Raw genomic sequence first — 13,994 nt, 5'->3', positions numbered from 1 at the left:
AACAACCTACCTCCTGAGATTCGCGCGGCTCCCTCGCTGGGTATTTTCAAGAATCAATTAAAAACATGGATGTTTAGGCAGGCCTTCCCATCAGATAATTCCTGACGTCCTTCCTTTTCCCTTTCCCATATCTTTTCTATTCTATTTTAGTATGTTTGGTAATGTAAAATTGTTTTATATGTATATTTATTGTATCATGTGTTATGTTGTTAGCCGCCTAGAGTGGTCCTCACACGACCAGATAGGCGGGATATAAATAACAATAACAATAACAATAACAATAACAATAACAATAACAATAACAATAACAATAACAATAACAATAACAATAACAACAACAACAACAACAACAACAACAACAACAACAACAACAACAACAACAATAATAATAATAATAATAATAATAATAATAATAATAATAATAATAATAATAATAATAATAATAATAATAATAATAATAATAATAATAATTTTTACCAGGTTAGTAAAGGTTTGCTATAAGAGGAGAAACAGCCTCCAAAACTCATGTTGACTCAGTCAAGCCCTAAGGCTCTGGCAGCAGGATGTAAGGCCAAGATTCATACATACCTTCTGTGACAAGCTCTTCCAAAAGTCCACCCCATTCTGTGCGGAAGATATTTGCACCAGTCAGGCTTCCATCTCCACCAATGACACACAGGTTGGTGATACCATGCTGCACCAGGTTGTACGCAGCCTGGAGGCGGCCCTCCCGGGTGGTGAATGCTTTACAGCGGGCACTACCAATGATGGTGCCACCCTACAATCAAAGATGGCCAATGAGAGAAGGACACTAAATATACAGATTATAAATTAGCAGTGAAATCCATATATGAGTCTGAAGGTCAGCAGCCAAAGGCTATGGTGAAAAGCTGGGAATTTCAATAGAAAATAGATACAGTCACTTTCTAAGAGTAGTGGTGAAGGAAAAAATGGCTCTGTTCCCCCAGATACAAGCAGATTTCAATTACCATGTCTTTTAGCTGAAGAAGATGCATGCCATGAAGGCAGGGAGAGAGTTCGTATTTTTCATTTCTGTCCTGCTTTAGCACTGGCACAAATGCAGTCACTCTGAGAAATGGGATTACTTTAATACAGTGGTTCCAACCTTGGGTAACCCAAGTGTTCTTGGACTGCAACTCCCAGAAGTCTTATCCACTAACTGTGCTGGCTGGAGTTTCTGGGAGTTGCAGAACCCCTGGGTTACTCAGGGTCAGGAACCACTGCTTTAATACATAGGTATCTGTAGAAGTAACTGGAAGAGATGGTAAAATGTCAAGAAGATAGATGTCTATCAGGCCATGCTGTCCGACTTTTCATCTACTTTAGTTTTGTTGAAATGTGATTATAACTGCTGTCACAACAGCACAGGCAGTTCTGAATATGGTTAACATGATTCCATGCCAGCTGACAGCTGACCTAACTGTCAGGCCAACTTTCCTTTTGAAAGCAGCTTCGGCAGCAAACCTAGGGAAACAGAGGTCTTCCACAGCTGCAGCACAGCAAAGTTCAACTCATTTTATTCTGCCTTACAGAGGCTTCTCTCCAATCAAAATCAAACTCTCTCCTGTGGTTGTTCATGCATAACGGCTGTTCAACTAGTCCCTCTGCCTAGATTCTCACAGTGCTGGTTATCACTGCTGCAATAAGGGACTCATTTCACCATACACTCTGCTCTCACAGTGGAGAAGGATGATTGCAGCAGGATTAGTTGAAAAAACCCTAACATCCATCATACTAAAATTCTGGAGTCTTCTCAATAAGTACTGTTTGAAAAGGAAAAGAAAACAGAGATCAAGAGAAATGCAAACATGTTGATAGCAAGTGGTTGCTATCACTAGTAGTAAGAGCAGTGAGGAGGAATAACATGCTGTTAGCACAGTTAGCTTTCACCTGGAATGCTGTTATAAACAGATGAAGAGGTGCAAGGGCACCCAAAAACTGGCAGAAAAGAGCAAAATACTAGTGAACAGTCTACATGGAAGGTAAGAGACGGTGTTGCACTCTGCATGCCGACCTTACTTAAGGTTATAGCCATCAGAAACAGCAGCTGCATCAATAGCAGCAGACAGACACAAAAGGGTGAGAGACAGAGGGGTGGGCAAGCCTTCAGAGGCATGCAACATCAGATTGTTACCTGAAGGGAAAGGAGACATACCAGTCAAATTGGGAAAAGCTCTAAGAAGAAGGGGATAAACCACATAAATACTCTTGTGAGTGGGATGAGCAGGTCCAAATGAGATAAATTTCTGACAGATCCACTTAGGAAACAATTCCAGCTCAGTAGCAAGGAAACTGCAGGACTGCCCGGAGAAACAAAGGGGAGCTGCAGTATACTAATATTGCAGCATGGTTTTTGAGATGTCCATAAACCATGCTGTAACATGAATATCTCAAGTAATTTTAAAAGAGATTTCAGATGAAAGACAGGAACACTTGATTCACTTCCTAGTCATAAATTGAATATCTGAGCAAAGCAGGGTCACTTGATCTCAATATACCGGGAAACTAACCATTTCCTTGTATAGGTATATAACTCAAGAAGCTATTAACATTTAGTTGTTTTTGAAATATAAGGACTCGTCCTCACCAGATATCTTCTATTTTAATAAAGACAAAAAGTAGAAAATATACACATCCTGTTCGGTAGCGCAGATATAGCTTTTCTAAGGAGGCTGTACTTGCAAGCAGTACAATACTGTAGTTGGCATAAATGTCCTCCATAAAAGCACACTACAGTGAAATTTACATATCACAACAAGTCAACATTCATTAAAATGCCTGGAAATCACTGCTCAATCATCCCTGCTTTGCTTCTACTACAAGCAGAAGTGGCTAAACAAACTACATACCTTCCCTCTGTACTCTGTGCAGTGTTGCAAATGAAGCAAGACCCTTGCTTGACTATCCCCCAACAAAACCAAAATGATAACAACAAACCAAGGCTTATGACTCAGGCCTATTTGGGGACAGATAAGCCACTAGGGATAAGACTTTCAAAATTTAAGAACTTGCAGTCCCATAATACAGCCAGAACTCCACCCTTAGGCAGAATTATGGAAGAGAAAGCCTCCAAACCAGAAAGGTTTAGTGCCTCCATGCTGTTGCTAGACCACTTCTTTTTTGAATGGTAAGAAAAGTACCCCACTTCACAGTGTGTGTCCCAAGGGTATCTGAGACTCACGAAGGTCTGTGGGAGGGTGAATCCCAAGGCCAACTACAATACATAAAGGAAGCCTCCAACAGAACTACCTCTCCTATGGATTTTGATGAGTTGTCTCAGGTACAGTAGCTATTATCAAAGTCATCTTAAAAGAAACTGCATAAAACTTAGCAAACCAGAAGGTTCAGTTCTATAATGTTTGCCAGGCCAAAAGCTGCCCACCCCATTTTACAAAGATGATAGCCCCTTAGTCATGACTTTGTAATAGAATTGCTGTTGATCAAGAACATGGTGAAAGAAGGGAGTTGAAAGTGACCGTCACCTGCATGGTGAGAACTGAAAAGACATTTTGAAAGAAAAAGAAACTATGTTGTTACACTACCTCAGCAGTACCTATTTCTACTCTAGAACAAAACCAGGGCTCATGAGAGAAGAAAGTCTCACTAAGATTCCAGTTCAGAAAGTTATATCCAATTTGAGAAGTAAACAGAGCTTTGTATTCCAGAAGTCTCAGGCAGACCTCAGACAGAAAATGTCCTGAAGCCTATCTGCTCATCCAGCAGCCTTACCAACTGAATGATGTTGGACACGCTGAGCCAGGTTGCCTGCTTGATGTTTTCCCCTCCTTCTACAAGTCCCTCATAACCCTGGAAAAGAGAAAAAACAGCCCTTTTTCATTAAAATTAATGACTTGCAAAACATATATACAGTATTCTTCTTCATTTCTAATATGCAGTAGGGTTATGTGACACAGAACATAAAACATGACACAGAGACTTCTAGGTCTTCACTTCTAGCATCCTTCCTGGCTGCTTCTCTACTAGATCACCACTGCACAAATATGGGTAGATAGGAAGCTTTCTGATATATTTATGTGCTTGTGCATTGTAATAATCGTTCTAAAAGAGAAGTGCATTCATCTACAAAGAACCCTGTATCTGATGATGCCAGCACTGTATTATCTTAAATGCCAGGTCAGGTTTTCAAAATTTCACTTGTGTTTAATTTTTTAAAAAAACATATATAATTGTGCGTTTAATGCTTATTGACAGATTTAAGACTGTTGTCTTTCCTGTTCAGATATAAAATTGTTTTATCACATTGAATGTTTAATTTATGAATGTTTAATTTTTATGCATAGTGCTGTGAAATAATCTTTAGAATAAGGAATCTTTAATTTATAGACATTCTTTAATGTTTAATTGAATGTTTGATTAATGAAAAAATAACAAGTTCAAATATATTGAAGAATGTCTTACAGTTGTAATAAAAACTGTACAGACATATACTTAAAAATATATCCTTGCAACTTATGAAAAGATGCAGAAATCCAAACTTAATTTATATGGAAAACACAAGCCATGTGTGAATACAAAATGCAAGAGCATCTCTTTTAAGAGTGAAGACTCTTTTAAAAGTGCTTATACGAGTAGCCTAATAAAGCATGTTTTAAAACAAGATACACAATACATTTCTTAAAACAATAAAACCCAACCTTTTAGCATACTTAGACACACCCAGAAAAAATACATTTGCACATGCTCATCCAGCCCAGCCAGTTAAAAATCTAAGGAGAAAATTCTATGTTACTGTCCACATCTGGAAACAAAGCTTGCTGCTGTGCTGCTACATCTTCTTTGATGTCCAGTACCCAAATTGGCATGGAATAGGGCTGAATGCTTATGCATTCATGACTCTATATGTCCTACCACCATATATTTATACTGTGTGTGTGCTTCTTTATAACCCAAACATATCCACTGAGGCAGCAGAAAGCTGGAAGAGTTAATAGCTGAGGTGGCTACTAGCTAAGAGTGCCACTGACGAGGCATGCCACTGGCTAGGTCTGCTGTTCTAAAGTGATTCATCTTAATACTGTTAGATGGTGACACAATACAATGAAAGATATACAAAGATATATAAATATTTAGCTGACAAAATATGTTTACAAATTCCATAACCTTGATCTGCAATATGGCCAGTCAATGGTTTTAGTACACTTAGAAGTGTGTGCCCACTCCACACACACACACAAATATTGACCACTGCATCGAGGATGAAAATTAAAATTGCACCTCATAGATCAGGAACACTTTAGCTCCAACATATATTCCCATGCGAGTCACAGCTCGAACAGCAGCATTCATGCCTAGAGATGGAACACAAAGTTAACAATAGCTGCAGCATAACACACCTCTGCACTTTTATTTGTGCAAAATCCATGGTTATCTTTATATAAAGCAACACTGCAGAAGTTGTCTCTGCCCATATGTTTGCTGTGCACTGCACACAGAACTTACAGTCTGTGTTAACAGTTGGCCAAGATGCAGACTGTGAACCTGAACCTATCCACTAGGAAATATGCACCATTGAACATGGTGGGGCTGACCTCTGAGAAAAAAAATGTATAGGACTCATTAGATATGGATGTTTATGACAGGATTACTGTACCATCAGTGCAGGGTTGCCACTCAAATATTATTTTCCATTTTCCTAAATCTGTCCCAGAAACTTCAGTTGTTTTCTCTCACCACCATGTTAAAATAAATCCAAGTTTTAAAAAGTGTAAGTTATATTACATTAAATAAATGTCTTATTAAATAAATCAGTAGTTTGTTTTAACAAGCCCTGAAATATTATTGGTTTGGTTTTTGAATAGCAGATCCAATATAAGTTTCTTTTAACAGTGACTGTAAACTGAAGAAACACATCTGTTTTAAAATGAGAATAAAACTACAGAAGTGCTTGTCCCCTGAACTCTCAAAGTAGCAAGCCCCATTTGCAAGCTTTATGTTGCATGGTCCAGAAAATGCTTATTCTCTGAAATTCAGCAGCAGCATACTCCATTTGCAAGCTTTTCATTTAACCTGGCTCCACCTTCTGTCTGTCATTCCCTTTACAAGCATGATCCCAACTGTGCACAGTCTGCATATTTGGGTGTTGGTGGTAGGACGTTTTCAGTTACTTTGTACTTTATTTTAAACCAAGCATAAGAGGAAGTACTAAAAGAAACAATCCAGTAGATAATCTGCAGTGTACCCAGAGCAAGGTAAATGTCTTGAGCATCTCAACCAGCAGATGCTCTTAATCAGTCCCAGGCTGAGCGAAACTGGCATTGCTCAGAGAGCCATCCAAAATCTATTATCCGAGTTCCAAACAATTTCCAATAGTTCAGCTTTCCCTCATTTCTTTCATCCAGCTCCATTTTAAAAATAAACATTGTACTGCTGAATTTGCGTCAACTATTAAAGGTAGAGACTTAGATAGGGCTTGTGCAAACTCTTCCACTTCCAGAGGTAGGAAGCAAAGTGTCATGGCCCCCACCTTGTAAGAACACTATGAGATTAGAAAGCCAGCACCAGCTTGTTCCTTGTTCAGTCACCCCTTCTGTAGCTCACCCATTTCGCTAAATGATTTTGAAATAATGTATAGCCTGGGAGTGGAGAGTTTTTAAAAAAGGTAAAGGTTCTCCTTGACAATTGTTCAGTCATGTCCAACTCTAGGGGTTGGTGCTCATCCCCATTTCCAAGCTGTAGAGCCAGCATTTGTCTGTAGATAGTTTCCATGGTCACATGGCCAGCGCGACTAGACATGGAACGCTGTTACCTTCCCACCGAGGTGGTACCTATTTAATCTACTCGCATTTACATGTTTTCAAACTGCGAGGTTGGTAGGAGCTGGGACAAGCGACGGGAGCTCACTCTGTCACATGGATTCGAACTGCTGGTCTGACGACCTTGCGGCCCAGAGGCTTTGCAGTTTAACCCGCAGCGCCACCACATCCATGGGGGTTTAAGGCCTGGCCAAAAATCCTGCCTAGTTTTTTTGATCATGCTTTCCTACAAGGCCTTTGTCCTGAGCACCCTCAGAGGAGTAGGACACATGCTCCACATTCTAGTACTAAAAATGATTACTTGGCTGAGCAGTTCAAAAGGCAACTTTTCCTTCAGTTTTAAGCCATTCTTTGTGAGGTAGTATTTTCAGTTTAGCTCTCCTTTGTAGATCTTGGTCTTACAATGAATTTGTTTTAGGAGTGTACATTAACAAATATAAACAAATACATTTTAGACCACACAGAATTTTGCTGGGCTTTTTAGGGCAAGTACTTCCAGTTTACAGGAAAATGTAATCAAGGTACAGTACTGTAAACTGATTCTTACTCCCACTCTTCCACCTTTAAGGAGAAAGTACACCTATCTCTAAACTAAATATCGACTGTTACCTTTTCCTTCGGCTTCTGTCTGCTTATTCATTTTGTTTCCCTTTTTCAAACGTCTAAACAGTTCTCTGTTCAAGTACAGTATTTGTTAGGTGCTTTCTTTTTCCTTTCTCAAAAAAGTTGTTTCCTTTCATCCAGTTAAGCAAAACCACCCAGGAAGGTAGGGGACATGACTGCTATAACAGCCAGCCAATCTGTAGTATGCCCTAATTCTTCTGTATTTTTAAGAAACAAAATTCTCTTAAACTTAATCTGGGACAAATTTGAACTACAACTCCCAGAAGCTTTCACTACAAGCTATGTTGGCTGGAGTCTCTGGGAATTGCACTCCAAGAGCAACTGGGTTACCCAAAGTTGGGAACCACTGATCTAGGTGAATAAATTGTATGCCTAAAATGCAGTGAGCACTTACAGTAGGATTCTTGCCCAGCACAGGAAAAACTAAGTACATCTGTAGTGCCTGCCAGATCTTTTGCTACTGCATGGTTGTGAGATTTGTACCGTACCTTAATCGGTCATCTTGGTTTACATAAAGAATTATAATCAAACAGTCTGATATCTCACAATCACAAACTAATCTAAAATTGTTTATATACTACTGTTACTTGACATATCTCATTATATATATCAGACTATGGCTGAGCATATCACTGGTTTCATTGGAAAAGGCACAATCTAGGCTTTTCTCCAAGGGAGAAAAGGCACAGCACAGGCCCACCCCATTATCTGCCCACTTTTTTGGAACAACCAATAGGAGTAAGGGAAATTGTTTTCAGGAACTAGGAGAAAACAAACAAGAATGACAACCAGCTGAACTGCAAGGAAAGCACTTGTCAGCTCATCCTCAACAGGTGCCAAGCAGAGCAAAACATGTTGTGGGCGAGAGGCAGAATCAGAATCTCTTTTTTTGTGATAGTTCAGGGAGACATCTAAATAAAAGAATCAAAGTGTGTACAAGATAGGTTAACTAGACTGGGCCCTGGGACATACAGGTTCAATTCTCCACTGAGTCATCAAACTTACTGCAGGATCTTGGGCACTCATCCTCTCTCAGCATGACCTATCCTGAGAGTTTTATGGGGAATAAAAGGAGGAGGAGGAGACCCACATGTTCCCTGAGCTCACTGAAGGGAAAATATGACATACACATAACCAGGGCTTGAAAAATCCACTCATCTGTGAGGAGTGAAAAAACACTGCTTGACAAGCCACAGATCCCTCCATCCCTCCTTGCCCTCACTTCATATCTCTCTCTCTCTCTCTCTCTCTCTCTCTGATACTGCAGTCCTCCCCTCCCCCTTCCCATTGCAAAAGGAAAAACAGCCCTCTTTTCACAAGAAGAGAGTTTAAGTGGCACACAGATATATAGCTCTGCAGGAGAATGTAGAGTAGTCCCATGCAGGAGAATATGGAGATTCCCTGCTCCCAATTTCAACTAAATAAGGACACATCCTGGGGTGGGAGGGAACCATGGCTCCTTAAGAGGCCAGGAGCTTTTGCTTTCAGTTTTATTTTTGCTGGAGACATTCAAAAGAAAGGCATTCAAAATACAAGCTTCATGACCCCACAGGCACGCAGGTAATAAAGCAACCCAAGTCTGAGGGTATATTTATTTTGGGTTTGTACGCGCTGTTATGTAGAAAGTGCCTAGTTTAAATTTAAGTTTAAACATAAATTGCAAGGCTATAGTCCAATTATGCTGACTCGTGAAATTTTTGAATGACTTGTGAGACATTCTAAACATTTTCAAGCCCTATATAGAACAGTGAATACTATATTGGCTTACACCTTGACACAGCAACTATGGCCTCTGTAGAGTGAATCTTCACCCATTCACATACTGTCATGAGTGCAGCTGAAGACCTGGAACCAGAAGGGTTAACTGAGGCTGAGGAGAATGCTGAGCAATCAGAAACACCTGAATCACCTACAGATTCTCCCTCCCCAGCAGACAAGCTTCTGGCCAGGCTTCGGAAGACTTATGGCAAAAAGGTCAGAGGATCGCTCGAAGGCTGTCCACAGAAACATTCGTTCAACTAGCCCTGAGTATTGACAGGATGGAAAGGTTTCCAGCAGCTCAAGGGGCTGTTTTGCTATAAAAACAGCTCCTAGTCAGCTAGAATTCTGTGGAAGCAACAAGTCAAAACCTCTGACTTGCATCCATGCTCCTACAACCTTGAACCATGTTTCCTGAACTACTGACTCTGGACTCGGACTTTGGACTACATTGTGTGTTTGACTCTGGACTCTGACCTTGGACTACGTTCTGTGAGTTGGTTTGGTAATTGGATATCGGCTTTACATTCCTAGTATTCCTGACTTTGGACTGGCTTATCGGACCTCGGCTGTTGTTACTCCCGGGAACGTGACACATACCCATTTTTGGCAAAGACAATGACTACACCGATACATAGTTAATCTTGCTGTGTACAGAAGTAGATAAAAGATCAAATGATCTGTCTTCTTCAAGAAGAATCGAATGCAGAATGTGGAAAACCACTGCAACACTCAGCACGGACAGGGTCTCTAAGTCCACTGCTTTATCTCCAAATGCATAATGAAATTGTACCAGCATCCTCTGACAACAATGCAAAGAGATTCTAGTCTGTATTCAAATACAACTCCTACCTTGTACAAATTGCTCCTGCCTATGGTGGGATACTTAGTGTGGTATAATTATAATAGACAGAGTGATGGACCAGGACTAGAGATGGACACAAACCGGTTCATCTCAGTTCATGAAGGCAACAGCACAGGTGCTGCTCCTCCCCTCCCCCGCCTCCTCAGCCACTCACCAGGCCCAGCTTGCTTGCTTTTTCCACTTCCTTGGCTAATCTTCCAGTCATGAGGAAGAGCACAAACTTCTCTGCCCCACCCTTTTGTCTGAACAGGAGATCAGTGAAGAGGGCAGGGCAGAGAAGCCTGAGCTGTTGCCAGGGCAGGAAGATCAGTTGATGAGGTGGACAGAGCCAGCACACTGGGCCTGGTGCATGGCTGATGGAGCCTGAGGAGGGGAGCAGCAGCACCTGTGCCGCTGCCTTTATGAACTGATGCAAACTGATATGAACTGGGATGAACTGGTTCGTGTCCATCTCTAACTAGGACTCAGGATGCCTGGGTTCGAATCCCTGCTCAGCTATGGAAACTCACTGAGGGCATGGAACTGGTAAAGCCACTCCTTAAATAACTCTTACCTTGAAAACCCTATTTGGATTGCTGTAAATCGGTTCTGACGTGATGGTAAATGACTCCTCCAACTGGTATGCCTTTTGCCCTTAAGCTAAAATTCTTTGACTCTCAGTCTACAGTATGTAAGACAACTCCCAAGAACAGCCTTTTTATCATCTCTGTGCTGGGGCTAATGTGTGCAACAGGACCTAGTGATCTGACTAAACGTCCACATGGAGGGATGGATGTCTTATGTAATTCACCTTGCTAAACTATAGCAGAACAATAAGAAACAGTGCAGTAGCCAGAGAATACGCTGTCATTTACACACTCCTTCCAATATTACTATGCTAATACTTGTTGGGATTACACACAGATTTGTTTCAGCCATTTATACCCTGTGCGGTGGAACCCCCACGTCATGCCTGTCCATCATGGGGAGCTCAAGGGCAGGAGCCTATGATAGGACAGGAGGGGTGGAACCAAAATGACAGTTAGACAGTGGGTTAGGCAGTTAGAGAGGAGAGTTGGAGAAAAGAGGTTGGAGATAGGGAATTGAGAAAGAGAGTTAGGAGATTGAATTGAAAAATGTTAAGACAGAGATTATAAAGTTGGAATGCAAGGGAGAATAGAAAAGAGTTCAAAAGTAGGGAAAATATATAGATAGTCAACGAATACTGTAACAGTGAATACACATACAAACCAATGTGAAAGCAAATGATATTGAATGAATAATCTTAAACACCTGTGATTTTCTCCTGTGATTTGCATAACAATTATAAGATCAATAAATCTGTACTATTGGCAGCCCGTGTCTAAGATCTATCTATTTGATATTGAGGGTATAATACCAGATGGCAGTGTGAGGTGAGGAATTGCATCCAGAGGGTAGACTTGTGTTTAGGGAAAATAAACAAAAAACACTGGATGGACGCGACACCCTGCTTTTCATCCAGTGGGATAATTCAAACGGGCTACTTCAGAATGTGTGTGCATTACACAAAAGCATTCATTAAGCACCAAAATGCTTGCAGAGAAAGCTAGCCAAGGCAAATCTCCTAAAACAAAAAGCTTCAGAATTGGTATTGAATTCTATGGATCTTCTCTTCCCACCTATGCAAGACACCATGATTTTCCACCTTGAATAGGAGACTGGATGGAAGCCAAGTGTATACAAATCATTGTTTTACCTTAAAACATGGCTTTTAAATCAGTTTTAAAATACTGGGATTAGCTGTGCTAGAGTACACATAAGGCTTCTATGATTAAGAGTCAAACATAACCAGCCAGCCATCTGGGACCATCTGTTTAGCTGTCCCTGCGCGGTGCTTATCAGCTGCACCAGTTATTCGCATCCAGATCTTACCAAAAGCCTGCCTCATGCACATTTACTCTCTAGTTTTCCTCACTAAGAAACATAACAGTTTTCCTGCAATCTGCCAAGTTCATGTTAGAATCCACTGAACTCTTTGGTACAGATCTAGTATGCCTATATGCCGGAAGAATCTATCATCCATCCAAAAAATGGAACTATATATTAATAGTTGTCACTGATAAAGAAGCTGGTAGCAAAAGGGAATCAGGGTGAAGCTTCAGGGGGTGGAACTTTTTCACAGCTTCCCATCTGTCCTTAAAGCTGGCAGAAGCTGTATATTTTCTTACTTTATGCTTGTACGAGTACTGCACTGTATCCTTTAATTTGAGAAAGTATCATGTGCAAGGTTGGGCAAAATCAAATACTAAATACGGACAATTGCAGGAAATGTTTCATAGATCAAATGTTCTATGTTTCTCTCTCTCTCTTCAGACTAAGGCTGAGCTCAGACAAGATGGAAATCCTGCCGGTGGGTGCTCCCAGTGTTGGCAGTCTGGGTGCTTCCCTCTCTTTGGGGCGGGGGTTACTCTTTCTGTGAATGATGAGCTGCACAGCTTGGGCATACTCCTGAAACTCCAGATAGCATCTGTGGTCTTTACTGTCTATTACCACCTAAGGTGGATTGCCCAGTTGTGTCCCTACCTTGACACTGGGTCTCTCACCACACTGCTGCGAGCACTGGTAGTCTCAAGATTAGACCACTGTCATACTCTTTATGTGGGGCTACCCTTGGAGCTGTTACAGAGACTCCAGTGGGTCTAGAACTTGGCAGTCAGACTAGTAAGTGGAGTTAGGAGATACCAACATATTTCCCCCACTCTGGCTGCCTTGCACTGGTTACCCACCCGCTTCTGTGCCAGCTTCAAGATGATGGTGTTAACCTACAAAGCCCTAGAGTGGCCCTGAGTTGGCTAGATAGGCGGGATATAAATAAAATAAAATAAAATAAAATAAAATAAAATAAAATAAAATAAATAAATAAATAAATAAATAAATTAGGACCTTGTTACCTAACCAAACACCTCCGTCCAACCAGATCTGCCCGCCCTATAAGAGCCTCACAGGCTGGGCAGTTGAGAGTCCTGACTCCAAGAGAGGCACAAAAAATAACGACCAGAAACCACCACAATTGTGGAATAGTCTCCTGCCCGAAATCTGCCTGGCCCCTTCAATGGGAACCTTAAAAAACTGCCAAAACCCCATCTTTTTAAACATGCCTTTCCAGATTCACATACATTATGATACACTAATGTCTCAACAATTAACTCCAACCCACCACCATGTTTCTATTTTATTTTTCTTTATTATATTATGTCTTCTCTTGTAGTTTTTGTAGTTGTTTTTCACTTTTTAAGTGATTTTATTTTATCTTAATTTTATGGTTGTTATTGTACATTTGCTGTTATGTTGTTGTCACTTGTTCGTACACCAGCCAGAGTGGCCTGGCAGCCACATGGGCGGTATAAAAATTGAATAAAAATAAATAAATATTAAGAATCTCTGCTATCTAACAAAGAAATCTCATAGGTTTTGGAATATACAGTCCACTAGTAAAGGAGGAAAATGGTTTCAGGGACATTACACCAGGAATATAAAGTGAAATATATTATAATTACTCTTAGAATTTACAGCATTTTACAAGCAAGGTTTGTGTCATCATATTTTTTTTCCTTCTGAATTAGCCACATTATTTAATCACAAACTACTACAAAAGCTAATCAGAACAGAGCAGAGTGCAAGGGCAAAGAGAAAGCTGTGTAAGGATAAAAGGCTGTTCCAGAATTCAGACACACACATGCACACACACACAGAGAGAGAGCAAATGCCAGTTTTCTGGACCTTTCATCTTGAGAAAGAAATATATCTGAGAATAAAAGGACAATTTTTTAAACAAAACTTTTGCTGAACTGGCTGCCTCTGTAGTATATGACAACTTTCTTTCAACTTTCTACATTATACCATGGCTGAAATCTGTTTTTCTGCTAGGATAACTAGGAAGATAAAAGTTGGACCACCAGGGAAAATAAAGTTGGTATATGAAAGGGTGACAG

The 13,994-nt window shown here is 40.5% G+C and overlaps 1 protein-coding gene across 1 annotated transcript in view; it reads right to left on the bottom strand.

The window, feature by feature from the left end:
- Positions 1–13,994, bottom strand: part of PFKL (phosphofructokinase, liver type) — a 46,813-nt gene that overhangs the window by 29,901 nt on the left and 2,918 nt on the right. The window contains exons 2-4 of the mRNA XM_020787403.3: positions 5,257–5,330; positions 3,751–3,828; positions 589–778 (exon numbers count right to left, since the gene is read on the bottom strand). Of these exons, the coding sequence (XP_020643062.1) occupies positions 589–778; positions 3,751–3,828; positions 5,257–5,330 (342 nt within the window). The remainder of the gene's footprint in view (positions 1–588; positions 779–3,750; positions 3,829–5,256; positions 5,331–13,994) is intronic.

Source organism: Pogona vitticeps, chromosome 3, assembly GCF_051106095.1.
Source record: "Pogona vitticeps strain Pit_001003342236 chromosome 3, PviZW2.1, whole genome shotgun sequence".
NCBI classification, from domain to species: domain Eukaryota; kingdom Metazoa; phylum Chordata; class Lepidosauria; order Squamata; family Agamidae; genus Pogona; species Pogona vitticeps.
This window is presented reverse-complemented; position numbering and strand designations above follow the sequence as displayed.